Source organism: Gouania willdenowi, chromosome 7, assembly GCF_900634775.1.
Source record: "Gouania willdenowi chromosome 7, fGouWil2.1, whole genome shotgun sequence".
NCBI classification, from domain to species: domain Eukaryota; kingdom Metazoa; phylum Chordata; class Actinopteri; order Blenniiformes; family Gobiesocidae; genus Gouania; species Gouania willdenowi.
The window spans coordinates 17,853,433-17,874,768 of NC_041050.1; the positions used below are offsets into that span (position 1 = coordinate 17,853,433).

At 38.9% G+C, this 21,336-nt stretch overlaps 1 protein-coding gene across 3 annotated transcripts in view; it reads left to right on the plus strand.

The window, feature by feature from the left end:
* The window catches only part of plxna1a (plexin A1a), a 339,887-nt gene that overhangs the window by 225,054 nt on the left and 93,497 nt on the right, over positions 1–21,336 (plus strand). For all 3 annotated transcript variants that reach the window (XM_028452103.1, XM_028452104.1, XM_028452102.1), the window contains one exon: positions 12,470–12,670. In XM_028452103.1, the coding sequence (XP_028307904.1) occupies positions 12,470–12,670 (201 nt within the window). The remainder of the gene's footprint in view (positions 1–12,469; positions 12,671–21,336) is intronic.

Sequence of the window (21,336 nt, forward strand, 5' to 3'; positions counted from 1 at the left end):
TTTTTTTTTTTTTTTTTTTTTTTTCCCCAGCCTTTACTCATTGACTGCCAAAGACATCTAAAGACATATTTTGGTTTAGCAACGTTGACTGCCAAAGACGTTTAAAGACGTCAATTGTGTTTTTCGGCAGGGGTTGCTTGTATCATGATGTAGTGACCAACTGGTGACATGTAGGTGGCAGCAGCGCACCTTTGGATGAGAGATCACCCGTGATGGGAAGAGCTCAGAGGAAGAGGAAAGAAGTTTATGAGACGGAAAATGGCGCTACTAGAGTTGATGCTGAAATTCACAGCAGCGTACACTCGACCAGAGCGTGTGTGGAACCTATTGAGTGTCGCGATGGTGAGAGAAAACGATCAGAATCTGGTTTCAGATTTCAGATTGTCATAGTACAAAATACTCTGTGGGTCTTTAAAAATTTGTCAAAATGTTCTAAAACGGCTGGCACTGAATGGGTAGAAATTTTGAAAATGGCTGGCGCTGAATGAGTTAAAATCGGCACCCAAAAAATTGCAATAAATCATAAAGAATCACTTCAATAAAGTGTTGTAAAGTATATTAAGGGTCTGTTACATTTATATTCTAAGGATGTTACCATATTACTGTCAAAACCTGAGGCACTGCCCAACAGATGACTCTACCTATGTCCCTTAAGGGAGCAGTGGCCATTACATCACAGTAAGGTCTTATTTTTCTATGTGTGTGTGTGTGTGTGTGTGCATGTGCGTGTGTGTCAGAAGTCCTGGTCGATGAGGTCTTGCCCCCTTTTTTCTGATATGCTTCATTGAACTGTAACGCAAATCTGTTGGGACCCCTCCACACAATGGTGACCCTTACCAATTTCACACACACAGATACACACACACACACATCCACCTCATCCATCATACTCAGTTGGTTGTCCACGCCTCACTCTGGGGACCTCAATAGTGACTGCTGGCAGCTTATTACATATTTTGCCTCATCTATTACAAAACCTAAATGGTAAGATTTTTTCTTTGTTTGAAAAATACATAAACGTAGAAGCATAAATGTATTAGATATTCAATTTATCTTATTTGTACTAACATGTTTTAGAATATCCAGCTCTTTTGTTATGATGTGTTCTGATCTCTATGTATAACGTTTAGTGTATCTGCTTGAATGAGGAGCTTAATGTTCCAGTGATATACAAGTCCTAAACACATCCAATGCAAACGTTGTGTGAAGAGTGAACGTGATGGGTAAGAGCTCAGAGAAGTGAAACTCAGAGAAGCAGTGGACGCAAAAGGATATTGTGGAATAGAGAATAAGTCAATATAAAAAATGCAACAGAGCATCCCATACAGCTAGAGTTTATGACTGCAGGCATCACAGCAGGTAGATACACTACACAACTGGTCATGCCTTTAGGATGCGATGTTCAGATGAGGTGGAGAGAGAAGAGGATAAAGCTGATGATGAGGAACCAAAGGGAGGTTTCATTTGTGACCGTCTCAGAATATAATCTAGAATACAGTGGATGCTTAATGATTGGAGCATTTTCTATTTAGTAATGGTAACATTTCAAGAAAAACAAGCCAACACTAACATACTGTAGTACAAATAATGTCAAAGTTTTTTTTTTTTTTTTTTGGTTTACATGTTTGACATTTAGTTTAAAATTGAACTATAAAACTAGTAACCATTTAATGCTTTTAGGGCTATAACATACTAACATTTAAAGGGGACATATTATACAATTTTTCACCCATCTCCATTTGTTCTAAGAAACCCAAAAACATAGTATTTGAGGTTTATTTTCCCAAACTCGCCTGTTTTCCAGAGTTTTAACCCTCTGAAAAGTCACTTTCTGAGCAGTTCTGAAATCGGGCCATTTTGGGGCCTACTTACGCATATGCATGAGTGGGCGTGTCTATAGACGCTGACTCACTTCATGTCTCGCTCTTTTACAGGGTGATCAGTGATCACCAAAGCAATTTTATTTTTGCTATCCACACACTGTTGTCAAAACACAGACAGCAATGCATGTTTTGTTATTGCAATGAAATAAATTAGTTTATTTTATTGCTTAATTGTGACCATCACCAGCCCTCCCTAAGAAAGGGTAAGAAACATTTTATTATTGGGAGGATATAAAAAGGGAGAGCAGTGTTACACCTAGGGGGAGGGGGCAGGGCGAGGGGGAAGGGGAAGGGAGCAGGGAGGAGAGACTCAAGGCAGGAAATAGAAAGGGTGGGGAAGAATAGATTATTTTACAGTGAGAGTGAGATGTGAAGTTGTAGTAGAACATATTGTGCTTATTGTGTTGTGTAATCAAGCCAGTCTGGTGACAAGTGTGAAGCTTAGCTATACTGGTGGTGGCTGTGGACAGAGGGAAGGAGTGAGTGGTAATACCTAAAGCTGGGGGATCAACTTGTCTAAAGTTAAGCCCAGTACGAGTTTTATCCCACATCCCAAGGCGTGCCAGTGCATCGTAGACCAGTGTAGGTGCAAAAACCACTCCTGCAAACCCAGGAGCCGCCCTGGGCCCGCAGATGCACCCACGCCAGCAGAAAGAGTGGGGGCCAAGGAGCCCCAGGCCACCCCCCCACGGCCGAGCAGCCCCCCAGATGCCCACGAGATCCCAGGCCGAGAAGCATGTTCGCCAATGCGTCGAATCACAAGAGTGGAGTACATCTCCAATTAGTGCTTACACTACAGTGTATGCTCACTGTGGAGGCACGGCATTGGCAGCATGCAAGTTCTGTATTTAGTTTTACCGATAGCCATCACTCCTTTGCTAGCGAGAAATACAATGGCGGACTTTCTCAAAAGTTTTCATCAGGTTGAGGGTGGAGTCCATGGGTGGAGTTACCAGGGAAGGGGAGGGCATTTTCTTTCCCAATTTGACTTGTGACATCAAAAATCTGAAAATTTTGAAACGGAGCAATTTCCTCTGTGTTGTAAGACCTACACAGACCACAAAAAAAAGACTGGATGGATTTATTTCACATTTTGTGTGCCGGTGGATACTCAAGTTACCTCAATCTGTATGTGATCAAAAAAACTGCAAAAGTGGATGTTCCCTCTAAGACTCAGCAACCAATATTAGAGGATTTTTGGCTCCGACATTCAGTGGCTTTTACCAGGAAGTTAATCAATAAGCCCTGCATTTGTAGCTTCATTTGTCCAGACATCCTGCATCCAAAAACCAGAAACCATTAAGTGCTACATATACATGTAGCTGCAAAACCAGCAAAATTGAGGATACTAAGTTCAAGGGTATACTGGTTTGCTCAAAGACACCATAAAAGATCTAAATTGGTACTATCTGAACAGATAATTAAGCTTGATAATGGCTTAATTGCTTCTAACATCACTAGTATGTTGAGGAGATCCCAATAGAAAGCTTTCTTGGAGATAGAATACATAAGGCTATGTCATACTCAGTTTGTTATGTTCTTCAATAAAAACAAAAGAGCTGTGCACTGTGTAAAATTGGTGGCTCTGTTGAAATGTTGCCAAGGGCCTCCCTCTGACTGATGGACTTTGTCAACAGAACAACAGTGTGGGTCACAACGCCCCCCTGAAGAAGGAGGGGGGTTTTCTTAGGAGAAAAAGCGCCTTTCTTTAGGACCATCCTGCCTGTTCCCACTAAGAACAATTGGGAATGGATGGAAAGGGAGGAACCAAGTTAAACACCACTGTCTCCACTGCACCAGCCTCTTGAAAATTCTTGCATTAAATATGCCTCTATGAATTTTTAAAGTGATCAAAATAATTGGTGGGCCTACTTACTAATGGCAATGTCCTAAACTCTTGAACTACGGACGACCAGCCAATTAATAAAATTGTTCAAATTGTTTTCTTATATTTTTTATTTTTTTTAATGAGTTTATTTACGTTCTTGTCTTTTTCTCTTTTTCTCAAACTCTACTTACACCCCAGTCAAGTATATGCATATATGACATATAAAAACCTTCTCTCTTGAATCCAGTTGTGTATTTCCATTGCCAAAAGACAAACTAAAAGTCCAAAGATGATGAGGGAAATGGGAGAGCATCATCATGAACCAAATACACGATTTGGGAATGTCTAAAGTGTGAGACTACAGTCTGTCTTTGACTGCATCTAATCCTATTTGTTTTTTCTATCCAAAAAACTAGCAGTACCACAGTATAATCTCCCCTCTTAATGCTTACAGCAGCTGTTTGATACCGATAGAGATTTCACACTATTGGTATTTTAGAAGAGCGCCGTCTAATTTCCCTTTGAGGGCTTACTTTTCTACCTTTGATCACAGTTTCTGTGTATTTGGCCCCAAGGCTACTTTCAACACTCCACAGACATGGGCACTTACCTCCTGCAACAGAGCCAGGGGGCAAGATTTAACTGAAATGCTGTATAGGAGATAAACCTGTGAACACTTAAGGTTTGTGTAACAACTGCATGTTTGGCTTATCTATCTGAATGAATGGAACATCCTTAGTGTCTCTATTACTAATGTGGGGATTAGTTTGGATCAGGGTGGTGCCTACAGCTTTCTGTTGTATAGCCTTTGCCTCGCTCAGTTGGGATCTTGACCTCTCCGTCCCTCATCTCCACTTTAATAAACGATCAGATGACTTCTTAGACCTTGGCTCGCCTCTTCTTCTATCACACTTCACCTCTCTCTCTCTCTCTCTCTCTCTCTCTCTCTGTAATCTCTGCTCGTCATCTGGTTCCTGACTTCAACAGTAATTCCAGTTTTGAATATGTTGTTGTAAAAAAAAAAAAAAAGTACTCATCATTTCAGTTGTGTTTTATGGCCATTGTACTCATAATGTTAGTGGAATATTTAATAGGTTTATACTTTAATACAATGGGAATCTCTTGATTGCGTACAGTGTTATATTTGTTGACGAAAACTATGTCCAAACATTTTTAGTATAGTGACAATATAGACTATATCACTGTTCGCACTTCATGTGGCGCAATCGTACGGGATAACCAAAGCCTGAGATTTTGCTGAAATTTACGGACATCTCCTGGATATGATGTCAACGCGTTGCGTATGGCGTAACATTCGCCAAAAGAAAATAAACATGCATCCCGGAAACAAAACAACGCGTAATCATGCATCAGATCAATCTGTGTACCCTTTGTTCTTTGGTTATTTTGTTTTAAAACCAAATTAAAAAATATAAAAAACTGATTTTTTTTTTTTTTTTTTTTGTTAATTTAAAACCAGAAACAGAAAAACAAAAAAAAACAAACAAGCAGCATTTTTCTGTTTTAAAATTAAATCTGGTTCTCATTGTGTGATATATGGATATTTACGAGAAAACTAGGAAGAGAGCTTCATGTTTTAATCTCACCACACAGAGGGGGGACACAGACAGACTTTTACTCAGCTGCATTTGATGAAATGATTATGTACCACGTTGTCCACCTCACACTGATGGCAGAGGTGTGATTTGTGTGTCGATGACGTTTTGTTAAAGAGTTATTGTTGCTGGAAGTCTGAATCTGTGAATATCTGCCAACTTTACCAATCAGTGTTATGGTCCAAATAGTATCCAGATAATCTGGTGACTGGGAGGACTTTTGCTCCCGGTCCGGACATAAAAAGAAGCAACGCACACACCAGTCACATTACTGGTGAATTGAAACGTTAATAATACATAAATAAATCAAAACCAAAAAATGAATGTTACGTAAAACATGCACATGATATGTGGAACCAGAGGTGGTGTAATAAATCTACTGGTGCTCCTCGTTTCTTATGATCAACTTCCATGTGCGTTGATGGCTGCTGTTGGCGGTATTTATAACGTGCAAAAGAAACATTTCAATGCCCTCAAAAAAGCTGTAATTGTTTTTGCAAAAGTGTCACATGGTAGAAATTCTAACATCTATTGTTCCTCACACCAGCCTCACAGTCGATAGTCAGTCACCAGTTTATTTGGATACTATTTGGATCGTAACACCGCAAAACAAACATAAACGTGAGCAGCTTTTTACGAGCTAAAACACCCACAGACTGATTCAGATCCCGCCCATTTCTGTCCAAATCACAGAGATGCCAATTCGCATTGGATTAGTATTATCACAGGACCTCAAAGTCCAGCAAAATATAGAAGGTATTTTGCAGGGGAATTTTTACTTTACAAATTACTGACATGGCCGATTTGATTTTTTTTATGTGGAAAATTCAGCTCTACACGTGTTGGGGTTTACCCAGCGTGTAGGTGTTGGGTCTGCATGGTGATGACACGTTTTCTCCTATGCCTTTCTACTGTTGGGCTTGTGCTTAATCTCCCGAGACAAAAGAAGAATTGGTTATGCTTTTACCAGATGCCATTAGTTTCCCAGCAATTTATGAGTTCAGAAAAGATGACAACAATGAGAGAGACATGGATACAGCTGCAAAAAATGTCAAGATCAAATGTGAGCGACAAGAATAAAGGGAAGAATAGAGAAAGCGGGGGATTAGAGGAATCCCCCAGGTAAAGAGATTGCTGTGTCGCATTGTGTAGAACTGCTTCGCTATCTGATGCAGACTCAGCTCTGACACCTGTCACCACTCCTAATGAAACTGCTCCCACAATTCTCTGCTTCTAACGCTTTTGTTCACTCTCTTTTGTGTGTGTGTTTTTTGTGGGTGAGTTTCCCTTTTTCTCTTATTGGTTTGTGCAGTTGCAGGTCTTTGTACTGTAAACGTAGGCCCTATATGTGCATAGCTTTTTTTTTAAGTGTTTAAAAGCAGATATAAGTGCATGTTTCCCAGAGGAACTCTGCACACTCTACTCTGCTTTTTTATTTTTGCACCTTCTGGAATACAATATACAGTAGCTCTGAAGGAAAATCTGCTCACGCTGTTTGTATATGTGCATGTGTGTGCACTTGTGTGTGTGATCGGGTAAAACCAGCTCCATGTTTCAATGTGCAATTATTGTTTCATGAAAACAAAGTACTATTTCAGGTGTTCAAAAATTATTTTAATTTCAATATAGAAGATGTGAACTTATACAACAATGCAACTCATATGTACTTTTTTTTTACTGTATTCTATGATACATGAAGGCATCTAGATGGCAACAACAAGACTGGTGTTAATTTTTAAATAGCCTAATCAAGCAAGACTGCATGGTATCTTGAAACAATGGATGTGTGCTCTATGGGTATATAAGTAAGTTAGCGCCTGTGACGTTGGTGTGAGACACATATTCCAGAAATGATGTTATCTTAGACTTAGACTTTCTTTATTGTCATTCAGACTTTACTTTACAGTACAGATCAGAACAAAATTTTGTTGCATTGGCTCATCTTGCAGGATAAAAAAACAGCAGCAAGTATTTACATAAGGTATAGTATTAAAAAAATAATAATAATAAGGTGCAGATATAAATAGATTTTAAGAAGAAAAGCAATGTGTACAATATCTATACAGATATATATATATTGCAAAGTATTTTATTTTTTTATGATGTATGTTATATTGTCTGTATTTACAGTCCAGTAAGGTACTCCAGTCGTGGGGGTTTGCGGGGGAATGAAGGAATTATTTTTGTATTTTGTAGTTTTATGGTCTGAGGGAAGAACGTGTTACAGAACCTGGAGGTTCTGCTTCGGAGGCTGTGGAACATCTTTCCAGAGTCCAGCAGCGAAAACAGTCCTTGGTGGGGGTGGGAGGTGTCTCTGCTAATTTTCTGAGCCTTTTAGCATGCTTATGAAATATTCCAAATTTTGAATCCAGATTGCATTATGACATTTAAACTTTCAATTTCTTTATGGAGCTCCACAGCCTCTTTGAGGAAGGTTTGCATGTTCTCCTTTGTCATTTGAGTTCCCGTGCCAGTCTGAGAACATTTAGGTTGGCATCAGTGTGTATGGCTAAATGTTATCCTGATGCATGAGGTTGCTTTTTACAATTTATAATAAAAGCAGAAAAAAAAGCTTTGCTATACTCACTCCTTTCATTTGACACAATTATCTATTAAAAGCTATTGAAAAAGCTGTTCATCTGAGAACTGGGAGTCACTCCGGAGAATTTTCTCTGTTTTTTTGTATCAATAAAACTGTGCATTTACTGCTGGTCAAACATGTATAAACACATGTATACAGCACTGGAAGTTCAGATTACAAAGGCGCTTTATTTGACCTTTTTATAAGTCCTTATTCTGACTGCATTTCCCTGCCCACTAACATATGGCACTGCCACAGTCACTTCTGGCTGTTTGAGTGCTGTGTTTTTGTGAATTGACCTGACAAGTCTCTTGGAGCCATTATGTCAGATCCCCCCCCTCCCACTTTCTCTCTTTTCTACCCCTTTGTGTCCTCTCTGCCATTCCCAGACCAATCTGTAAGTCATTACTGGTCGTTCCATTAGGCAGCTCTTCAGTTCAGGGCAAACTTATTTTGAGCTGAGTCTACAGAGAACAGGGCTGATTGTACGGTTTAAGTTTAGCTACTCATCCCTGATTAAATAGTACGCTGCAGTCACTGATTCATCATTCTAGCCCTAAACACTTGTTGCCCTAATAGAAAAATTATAGCTTACTTGATGTTGCAATACGTGAAAAGGAATTTAATTTAAAAAGTCTACTTGGAAGTTTTTATGACTTTAGTTTGTACTGCATTGCCAGATGAATACCAAATGAATGTTGGTAGATTAGAGTTGGTTCCTGGGTAATTATACACTTTAGTAAAGTGCGAAGGTGCTTTTTTTCCTCATTTACTGCAGTAAATGGTGCAATGATATTTAAAGTTTTTACAAACACCATTTTGTGCATTTTATTGCCACATATTTACACGGAAGTTACCACTGGAATATGTATTAAAAAACAACTTAATGCAAGAATCATCTTGAATACAAATGAGTCCTACTTAAAGTTGATCTAATGTTAGAACAGATGAGCAGATGTGGTAAATATGAAGCAAACATTCAAGTTTCAGGATTTTCACAAATGTTAAAGACACAAACTAATAACACAACTGAAACATGTGGGGGGGATCCCACTGATCCCAGTTAACACCTGGATTTTGATGTCTAATCCGGTAATGACTGGAAGAGCTGCTAACGTGCTTAAATAAATACAGTTTAAGGCATCCATTCAAAGCAAATGAAAGTTGTTCCTCTATTGATTCCTTTTTTACTAATCCGTGTCAGGGTTTTTTACCACCATGGACAATTTTAACTGTCTGAGATCCTGAGGACACTTCCTCTGGTTTACAGTTTGGTTTTGCTCTACAGACAAAAGTTTGGATACCTTTTCCTGGATGCCACTAAATAACCAGTAAGTGTTGAGTGAATCTGTAATGTGGAAAGTTTTTGGTGAGCTGAATTTGAGTCGAGGAGCATAAAAAGCTGTAATGCCAATGAGAGGACATTATTTGGCCCATTTTCCCAGAATGCAGTCAATGCAGATTTTAAATCCAACAAAGTCAAGATGATCAAAGTCCATAAAACTAAAGTAGTTGTCGGAATTAAAAATATTCCAGCAGCAAACAACTTTTCGAATAGTGACCGAATGCAATTGGGAATTAGGCACACCTGTGTGGAGATAACACAATATTTATTTACCTCTTTCAATCACAAACAAACTGATAAGATCAGGGGGTGATAAAACCAGCAGAAAACTACAGGGATAATTTGAATGCTAACAGATTAACAATAAAATATATTCAAGGTATAATCAAAACTTGATGAGCAGTGACTCAGAGACCCCAGACAGTGACATTATTTGTATAAATATACCCACGAAAAGCTATTAGGCCAATAAAGATAAATTATTATTATAATTTTTTTTTACTCATGAAGTCTGGTAAAACTTACTGGCGGATGTTAGTACATAAACACCTGTAAATTAGGCATGTGAATCTCCATCACCGACAACGTTTTGATACGCATCTCAATACACTACCAGTGATACGATGCATTCGCGTTACATTGAATCCCCGGGGATACAATTCACCCGTTCCTGATTCGACACGATTTTATATTGATTTGATGGCGATTCAATTCTACACAATGCACGTCAACATGATGCAAAGATATTCTACCAAAAATGTAAATAGTAAATAAGAAGCCGCATTTCAGTATTGTACTAGAGGCAGAGGGTTTGTTGTATGCCTTATAAGCAGCATTTTTCTTATAATCTCTACTAGAACTATGCATCACTTTATGCATCCTCTTAAAAAGCACAACAAAAAAATTGTCCTTTTCACCAGTAGCGTTGGGATTTGGAACCAGATTTAACAGGAATGGGTTCCTCACATTTGGAACCATTTTATTACACTGTCACAACCTAAACAGTAAACGGTGAGAGCATCACTCTCAATAAGTGACACTTTCAATAGTACAGTGTCGATATTCCTGTCTGCCACAGATACTAATATGAACTGTTCAGTAGGTATTAGGCAAATACAGTAGTGAGCAGCAGAAAGCATTAACATTTAAAATGATAACAATTAGGTCTTTCATTTTTTTTTTTTTTTTATACTTGTCTGCACATGCTGTCAAAGGTCAACACCACAGGAAGTGCAATCATTATGAGACAGCAATGCATATTTTGTTATTGCAATAAAATACATTGATTTATTTTATTGCTTAATTGTGACCATCACCAGCCTTCCCTAAGGAAGAGTAAGAAATCTTTTATTATAGGGAGGATATAAAAAGGGAGAGCAGTGTTACACCTAAGTGGAGGGGGAGGGGGAAGGGGAGGGGAAAGGGAGCAGGGAGGAGAGACTCAAGGCAGGAAATAGAAAAGGTGGGGAAGAATAGACTGTTTTGCAGTAAGGGTGAGATGTGAGGTTGTAGAACATATTGTGCTTATTATGTTGTGTAATCCAGCCAGTATGGTGACAAGAGTGAAGCTTAGCTATAATGGTGGTGGCTGTGAACAGGGGGAATGAGTGAATGGTAGTACCTAAAGCAGGTATTTGGGATTAACGTGTCTAAAGTTAAGCCCAGTATGAGTTTTATCCCACATCCCAAGGCATGCCAGTGCATCGTAGACCAGTGTATGTTCAAAAAAAAAAAAAAAAAAGATCGCTACTGCAAGCCCAGGAACTGCCCTGGGCCCGCAGATGCAGCCAGGCCAGCAGAAAGAGCGGAGGCCAGGGAGCCCCAGGCAACCCCCCAGATGCCCCCAAGATCCCAGGCTGAGAGGCAGCCACCGCCCCCCATACACACATCCGAGGAAGCCCCAAGCAGCCGAGCACCCAGCGCATCCCCCCACCGACCCCAACCCCCAACCCCAAGGCCCCCCGCCAGCATCCAGCCCCCCCCCACCCACCCACACCCAATTAGGTCTTTCATAACTGCTTGTGCAAAGAAACAGACCCTCACTGAGTCATATTTAATGTCCATAGGACAAAGAAAGAATAAAAAAATACACTTAAAAAAAAAGGTCTGGCATCAGGTATGTCATAATCTGGGGTAGAGGCCACTGCCAGAGTTCCACCTTGGACAAAGGTATTAGATGATTTTATATTTTTATAGCGCTTTGAGATGGCTTTGTTGAATTGAATTGATTGTCTTTGGTAACAAGGAAAAGAGGACTGCTGTCAGCAAGTATCTTGAGTCTCGAGCTTTAAAAGCTAAAGACCAAGTCAAAAACCTTGGTGTTCTGTTTGACTCAGATCTTACATTCAGTAGTCAGATCAAATCTATCACAAATACAGCCTTCTACCACCTAAAGAACATCTCCAGAGTGAAAGGTTTAATGACTCAGAAAGATCAGGAGAAACTGGTCCATGCTTTTATCTCCAGCAGACTGGACTATTGTAATGGTCTTCTGACAGGAATCCCCCAAAAGACCATCAAACAGCTACAGCTGGTTCAGAACGCTGCAGCTCGTGTCCTAACCAAGACAAAGAGGTCAGAACACATTACTCCAGTTTTAAAGTCTTTACACTGGCTCCCAGTTAGCCTCAGAAAAAACTTTAAAGTTCTGCTGTTGGTGTATAAATCTGAGAATGGGTTTTGATCCAGAATTCAGATATGAACCTAGCAGGTCTATTTATGGACACAGGTCAGATAGTGGAGCCCAGAGTTCACAACAAATATGGTGACACTGCTTTTAGTTGTTATGCTGCAAAAAAGTGGAACAAACTGCCAGCAGAGCTGAAGTCAGCATCCAATGTGAACATTTTTAAATCAAAGTAAAAAGGCACTCTTTTTCTCTACTGTGTATGATTTAGAGGGAGATTTTTGGTCATGATGTTGTTGATGATTTTAAATGTTTTTACTAATGATTTTAAATGTTTTCACTGCTGATTTGAAATGTTTTTGCTGCTGATTTTAATGTTATTAGAGATTTTTAGGCTATTTTCTTTTCTTGCACTTTTTGATGTAAAGCACATTGTATTGCCTTGTGTATGAAATGCACTATACATATAAATCTGCCTTGCCTTGTCTTAAAACTTCTGGTCCATTCAGGTGTTTTTCTTTATTGAGCATTGGCCAGTTTTATTGTATTGTTCAGCTTTTTATCTCAACCCTCCTTTCTTCTCCCTCCAGGAGTGCCCTCAGATCCTGCCCTCCACCCAGATCTACATCCCTGCTGGAGTGATGAGGCCAATCACCCTGCTGGCCCAGAACCTCCCACAGCCTCAGTCTGGACAGAGAAACTACGAATGCATCTTTCATATCCAGGGCAGCATGCACAGCGTTCCTGCCCTACGGTTCAACAGCTCCAGCATCCAGTGTCAGAAGACCACGGTAAGAGTGAAACCAAAAGCGTACGTGTCTGGTTGATGATGTGAACTCATTATTTTTCTTGGTAATTAAATTATCATACACTCATGTCTACTTGGTAGATTTATAGTCTAAATTATTTTGTTTCTGCAGTCAGAGACATGGCTTGAATATATTGAGTTAGCCAAAATTTCAGACAGAATTTGAAGGTCAAAATCCCCAACAACCATTTGGTTAAATCTTGAATCCTTCCCATGTTTAAAAGTTGCTTTTTTTAATTGAACCAAAATGTTATTTTCTTGGAAGAAAGTCCAAATAAATTGAGCATTTAATCTGGAGCAGTGTTTCTCAAATGGGGGTATGCGATGGCTCTACAGGGGGTACTTAAAAGAGAGAGAGAGTAGAAATTTAACAAATGAAAGCATTAAAACTATGGCGTTTTATAATGTTTATTTTTAGTAAAAGAATGATAATCATGATAATGATGATGGAATTTATCTTGAAACTGAAAATACAATGGTCAGTCTTGGTCCCACACTAGGCCGGAGATGGCCAGAAATGATTAAAAAAAGAAAAAAAAACTCTAGAAATATATTTATTCAGGAGGCACTAAATACTGTTTCATTACTTATTTACAAAAAACCTCATTTAAATTAATTAATTCCATCATTATGCTTATAGTTGTTTTTTCACAGTGTTATGTGCAAAATGTCGTTGGACAGGGGGCACTTGGATTCAGAAATAAGAGAAAGGGGGTATTTGGACCTAAAAAGTTTGAGAACGTTGATCTAGAGTATTTATTCTACGACTTAAAATCTGTTACTTAGTGGAATAGGTTGGTATGAAATGCATTCATTTCAGTGGTAGTTAGAACCAACCTGCTTTAGTTAGAACCGTTCTGCTTTTGTTTGCATTTAATCATCTTGAATCCGTGTATCATTCGTTATTCATTATGTAACAAAAACATGAAAAATGAAAAAAACACTCATTATTTGATATTTGTTTCCAAAACCCAAATGAAAAAAACAGAAAACGCCTTGTTTTTCAAATTCAAGCTCTTTTGCTTCGGTACAGAAAATGGAAAACTGAAAACGAACACCTTTATTTTGTTTTCTCCATCACCGATTTGCCAAAGTACGTGACCCGGAAGTGAAGCGTTACACATTCTGCGATATCTTAGCTCTGCAACACTTAGGAGTCTCAAATCCTCCTAAATGTCCGTGAGGAGGTTCTGTGCCCAACACCAGCTAAAGCAAAAAGGACACGTTTTGGATGCACAGCTGGAAGCAGCGATCTTGTCATACCGAACTGCCGTTAGCATAGCCGTTAGCATAGCCGTTAGCATAGCCGTTGGCATAGCCGTTAGCGTCAGATGACTTCCGGGTCACGTACTTTGGCAAATCGGTAATGGAGAAAATTAATAAAGATGTTTGTTTTCCTTTTTTCGTCTTCTGTACCGAAGTAAAAGAGCTTGGATTTGAAAAACAAGGCGTTTTTTTGTTTTTTCATTTTGGTTTTGTAAACAATTATCAAATAATGAGTGTTTTTTTTTGTTTTTCATGATTTTGTTACATAATGAAAAACTTAAACGAACGAATGATACACGGATTATCTTGTGACACGGTTGAGGATATGAAGGTCCAAACTGTAGAAGATCAAAAGGAGGCAAGGTAAAGGAATAGTCTTAAAAGCCAAAGGCCCTAATGTTGAGAAACTGTATTCCATTATCCACAGATGCAAAACCTAAACCAGATATAAACAATAACTACAAAAGACTCAAGAAAACATGGTGACAACCAAAAGAGGACCCACACTAGTCTTGATACCAATAATACCACACAGCTACACACATAATTGGTCCCAACTTCAAACAAACATGAAAAATAAACTCAACACACAACACCACAGTGTGACAGTTATAGTCTGCTGAAAATGTCCTGTTGAAAGAAACTATAATGAAAGGTAATTTGTGATGAAATGAATACTGATTAAATACTGTCATAATGCATAGGGCTACAGGAGCTGCCTGTCAAAATCCACTCCCTCCTGATTCTGACTTTTATTCTTGCATATTAGTCTTCAGTCAAACTGTCACTGCTCATAGACAGCAACCATTTCACCAGTGTTCGTTTCCCTGCATGAAGGAGAGAGAAAGCATTTTAACAACACCAATTATGACTTAACTTACAGAGACGTGTGATTAACGTTCGCCCGTGTCACAGGAAGCCGTCCAGGCAGCTTTGGCAGCTTCGTCGGCCGCCTTTTCTTCAGCCCGTCATACACTTGTCAGCCGCCCTCGGGTGATTTAGCTAACTCTCGCATCACTCCTGGGCTTGGAACATGTTGCTTGATTTGTGACCACTTGCTGGTTTCAGAAATGTACAGAGTCGCTCGCCTTTCTCCGCACAAAGAACAGATTGAGCTACAGCATTGTGATATGGAAGCTTTTTGCCTGCTGGTGACACAAAGAATAGTTGAGGGGCATTTTATTGAAGTTGATTTTCAGATCTTTGTGATGGCTCCTACAGTTCTTTTGTGCAACTGAAAGGTAATTTTCACATATTTAGTGTGCTTGTGTCTCTGTAATTGCCTCAAACAAGCCAGGGCTCTTTCAGATTGTAATTCTGCTGGTTGTTATTACTGCTTTTTGGCAGTTCTGTCCTCAGTGACCTGACTACTTAAAAGCCTGTTGAATAAAGAATGAGGTGCAAAAATTGTAATTGCTTTACATCAATTTGAATATTAGAATAACTTGGTCAAAGTCATAAGCTTGACTCATTTCCCCTTAAAGATTTGGCTCTCCCCCTTGAATTTAAACAGCAACTCTATTCCTTTGGTCTGGAAAGAGTCCAAACTTTGGTAGTAAATCAACAACGACTAGAAAAAAAAGTCTCCTGCAAATAGAAACTGTGCCATGGGTACTTAGTGAAACAGAGTGAAATCATGAGGGTAACCATGGGTCAACTGGGAATAGAACACAGAACACAGAGGGGACAGCAACATTTGCTCTATTCATATCCGACCCTATATATCTAAGGGTGCATTAACAACCCTCACCAGCCCTTTTTAGCTTGCTTTAACCGCACCAAGAATTGATTCCCTTGAAAGTCCAGTTTTTTTTAAAATGATGTGTGGACAGCAAATGCTGTCACAACTTGCTGTCGTATCACTCTTGATTGTTGTGAAAGAGTGGATGGGTCTTCTTCTTATTTGTTTTTTCCTCTCTGAGACATGCACTACTTACTAGTACCCCACATGAGCAAACCATGGAACTGCATCAAATCATAAGGACAGTTTGAAGTTATTGTGACCGTGAACCAATGCAATTCTTGCTGGTAAAATGAATAGGTTGTCCCTACCAAAACTGGTGTGAGAGTAGCCTTACACTCAAAGCTTTCCATTAGCCATTAGTCTTACTTCTTCATAGTGTTACGTCATTTCATTTCATTTACACAGTTGAACAGAGTAACAAGCCAATAAATTAAGAAGTGGGATAGACAGGTTTTAAGTCTTTTTTTGTGTTGTTTTTTTGGAGTTAAGATAAAAACTTTGAGTAAATTACAAATAGCTGAAAAATCTACTCAATTAAAATAGAAAACCGTTGTACCCGGAGTGAACGCATGCACACACAAGGAGAACATGCAATTCCTTCACAGAGAAACCCACCCAAAGGTGGTCATACCAGTGGGTTCCAATATAACAATCATCTGACTAAAATTGGGGAACTTTCTTTACATTTTTCAGTGAATTTACACAGAAAAACAGAATTTTGTAGATAATTTTAATTTTAATTAATTTATCAAGGGTCACTTTGTGGTGCACTGCTGAGCATTGCTTCCCTCATTCCAGAAATAGTGGGTTCAAATCCCGTTGTGGCTCCTGACTTGGCTCTATCATGGCCTGCGATAGATTGGTGTCCTATCCAGGGGATTTTTGCACTGCCTTACACTCTATGTCCGCTAGGATAGGCTCCAACAACCCCTGCTACCCTGTGCATGAAAAGCAAGTAGAGATGACAAGAAAAGGCATTTATCAAATAGTTTCAACTTTTTAGCTCAGCTTGAATGTAAAAATGACTGCACCAATAGAATAATTGGAATTCAAATATTGCGATCCCTTGCATGTATTAGCGTTGCCGTGTATTGGCATTTTCTTCCTGCAGTTGTGTTTGTGTGCAAATGTCCAAATGATACAAATAAATCTTGATTTGAATGTAATTCAAACCTGTGTTTATGTGAAGAAAAAGTGCAAAACTGAAACATCCACACAAGGCACATACCTTTCATTTATCAGTGTGCCGTAAGGTTTTGTGGAAGCCCCACGTTATCTTTCCAGGGGCGGTGTGTGCGTATGTGTGTCCCCACATATCCCCATGAAATGTTAAGGGGGAGTGTACAAGTACAAGCCCCCACCCCCCCCCCCCCCCCCCCCCCCCCCTCCCCGCCTCTCCTCTCATCAGGTGGGACCGTGATAGGATCCAATTAAGGGAGCTGTAGATAAAATGATGATGAATTGCAGTGGGGCGCTAGACTGACACACACATACATGCATACACACACACAAACAGAGAAAAGCTTGGCAAATGGAAAAAGAAGGCCGCAAAAAGACAAAGAAACCAGGAGAGCCAAAAGGAGACGAGGGAATTAGGAGCAAACAATGACGAGGCCACAAAGAGTCTCATGGAGTAGGAGAAGTAAAGACAAAAAGGGAGAAAAAAGGAAGACAAGAGGGGTGGAAAGAAAGGCTAAGCTTGGAAAGCAGAAGGGAAAGAAAAGGGAAATTATTGGCGATAAAAACAAAGTACAGGCAGGACAATAAGAAGGACACATTCTCTATGTCTCAGAGCCCAAACTGACGGATAAGTAAGGTCTTTAGTTGTAAAACTCTCAAACATTACATGTGTTTTTAACTTTAAGATCAATTATTGATGGAAGGAAGGGGAGCAAATCAGTTTTTGTTCCATAAAAATTCATATCCACTTCATTTTCTATTATTTTTGCCTAAAAAGAGTCATATAGCAAAATGGTTTTCTGAAAAATAAATGCACAGCCAATTTCATTTCTTACTCGATTAAATCTGTATTTTACACATAATATAAGAATGATACCAAATTCATCTAAATTCGATTTTTATTTTATTTTCTATTTTATTAATGTAACCAAAAGATAGCTTCTAGTGCATGGTTAAGTTGATACTGACTCATTCGTTGCTGGTCATGATGAATGAAATGGGCCAACGCTGAAGGATCAAAAAGCGAAATTGCTATGATCTCTTGGCCACCACAAGCTATAGTTTATAACTTTTTCTGACTCCTCATCCTTAAAACACAGATATTCTGAAGGATTTGGAGCTACTCATAAATCATTGCTTGTTATGATGTTTACAATAATCACATACATTCATGCATGGCAAGTGACGCTTTATAGAAAGAGTGAAACTTAACTTGAAAGTTCTTGAATAACTGAGGTAATGGTGGCAAAAATTCTCAAGGTGGAAATATTTCACTTTCCCCAGAATAGTAACGTTGTCTGTTTACGTTATATTAAAAGGGAAAATGAAAGCATTAATACAGTGAACCGACAGACAGGAGGTCCTTCCGTGATGGAAGACTTGTGCACTGTCTCGCATTGTACTCGCTATTCTTTGCCAGGAAGGTGTGTAAATGTATCACATCTGGCTGTGACGGAGTAGCAGAGGGTAATAAATCACAGAGAAAATTAGCCACCAGTAGATGTACACTCATTCATTTCATCTTACTGTCTCCTTTTACGTCCCTTTGCCCCCCCCAACAAACACTGAAAACATTACACTCATACATGCTAATGCATCAGGGACTCACAGTATGCATCAGTGCACGCTGGATACTTCCCAAGGAAAAACACAGTGGTGTTCTCCAATTGAAAGCAAGAGTGTGGGATTACCTACTGTTTAGAGCACACTTACACACGCACGCACGCACGCACACAAAACCCCAAGGGGTTTGGAGTCCTTACGGGAAGCAGACATATGGAGATTCTCCACATGATCTTCTTCCTAATCATGTGGAGCCGACAGAGAGTGTAGCATCAGCAACAACCAGAGACCTGCTTTACATGATTTATTACACAGACACACACAGGCTATCTGATGCTCTGTGTGTATTTACTCCATGCATGTGGGGCGCTGCTGAGCAGCATGTAGAGATTAGGATGAAGAATGATTATACAGTCATTATAAACTGGTTGGATATCATGAGAGTTTTAATTCATTCTAATTTTTATGAAAGCACTTTATCATTTTAGTAAAACATGTTTTTTACTGTGTCAACACAATACATTCTAGATGCTGGAATCATGTTGTGTTCTTTCAATTTCACACATAAAGTTCTATGAAACTCAGTTTATTGTTGGTCTGTTTCTCAAGTTTTCTTCCACAGTCCAAAAATCCTGTATATTAGATCAGTTTGAGTTTCTGAATTGACCAAACAAGTAAACCTGCGTGTTTGGAATTGTCTGTCATTCTATGTTAAGGTGGATGGGTAGAAAAATGTGTAATTTTAATCAGAATCATTCTGGGAAATGATGTTCTTGGTTGTTTATTTCAATTGTTTATTTAACACAAAGTTTGTCTTTTTACTGATTACTTTTTAGAACATTTAATAGTCAGTGTGTGTTTGTTTATTTTCATTCTTACTTCTTATCTGATCAGTTAAGCCCCCAAAAAACTCCATAACATGAGTTGAACTTTTTTTATTTTAAGGATGCATGTTAAATGAAGGTGTAGAAATCCATTAATGAAGCTTATTCCCTTTTAAACCCAAAAGGTTGACACAAAAACCTGCTTGTTTAATGAATCCCTGTATTGAATACAAAGAAAAGGGAATTAAATGAGGGTCTTCCACACTCTGTATGTGTGTGTGTGCACTGCTGTTTTTTTTCTCACAAACACACTCGGGTATCTTTCAAAATGACTAATTACCTGAGGGTGACCTGCACATGTAGGCGCTCATAATGCACACACACACCGAGCTTCTCCCTCTCCGCCAGCCAGCTGCTCTGTTTTGTTAACATCGGCACTTTCCAGCTCTTTGGTTGCTCACGCACACGCACACACACACACACACACACCAGCCATATCTATTCATACAATCCACTGAGACATGCAATCCATGAACGCGATTCATGTAGTGGGAGAATAAACGAGTGCAGGAGCAGATAACGAATGAACCCCAGCCACTAGTGGTGTGTTACTGTAATGAGGCAGAGGACGGCTTTGTGCTCACCTTGTACTTTTTACTCCCCCGCCCTCTCCCATCTCCTCTTTCTTCCTTCTTCCTGTCATCTCACCCTCATGTTTCTCATCCTACTCACCTCTCTTTTCTCCTATTTCCTCTTTGCTTAAACCTATATCTGCTTTCTTCCTCGTGTCACCAACTCATTATCTTAATGTTGGGTAACCTTGATTCATTATTTGTTCTTGTTCATGCAACTTTTTTGTTTTTTTTTGTTTTTGTCCTACCCTCTCCTCTCCTACCCCATCCTCTGCTCTCCTCCCCAGAGGGGGTCTCCACTCCGAGTTGTCTCAGGTAGATTAATTACATGCAGCGACATGAAGGAGCTGGCCAGAGGCTTTGGTAATGAGTCTGATTACTCATCTCCAGCAGCTCTAGGGGCTCTGTGGAAGGAAGTCAGGACAGCAAGCCAACAGAGAGAGCAACTTTCACCTACAGGGATTCATTGAAGCACTGTTTCAGCTGGATTCATAGAAACACTTCCACATTCTATCTGGACGAAACACAAATGTGTCAATTTGAAGTCAGAATAAATGTACCAAAAAATTTCAAATCACATTTATTTTATTTTTTCACAACTTTTTTATTGCATTTTGAAACATACAGATAAATGTGCGATTGGATCTTAAACAATATAACAGTAGCTTTAAGGAAAAAGTAAAAAGGCAACTTGAACATGATACAAACTAACACAAACCAAGCTTGGCGCTTCAGTGATTTACAAAAAATAAATAAAAAAATAGACGAGGTATAGAGTTGAGGTAATAACACAGTATACAGATGGGTTTTAAAGCCCAAGGGAAGGAAACTGAACAAGAATGCATACATGTAACCTGCACCTGCAAACATGGGAAACACAGAAAGGAGGAATAAACACATCACTACTATAGCATTCAGCCTGAGTAAAATGTAATAAATCAAAGATGAATTAAAAAAAAACCCGAAACATGACTGAAAGGGTTTAGGCTGAAGTTATTTCTTAATATGCCTAACCCTGTTTACAGACTTCCATGAGACAAAAACACAAAAATTTAAAATAAACAATTTCAAGTGTCAAACAGAAGAGAAATACACATGTATTTAGAATTGTTATTTTAACATACATTTCATAAATTTCATTTTGTTTTATGTTATTTTTATTTTTAAACTAAATCATGTCATCATTTAATTCAATTCATCTGTTATGGATCTATTAAAGTCTTTTTTTTAGTTGCTTACTTTATTCATCCTGAGATTATATATATTTTTAAATTATAGTAGATTGATCTTTTTGAAAGTTGTGACTGTTCCGTTCTGTTTTATTTGATCTTTCAAGTCATTCCACAGATTAACACCTTTTACAGAAATACATCGACATACATTTTTTATTTGTTCTAGCTTTTACTTTTTTGAAAATTCCGGTTCCTCTGAGGTTATACTG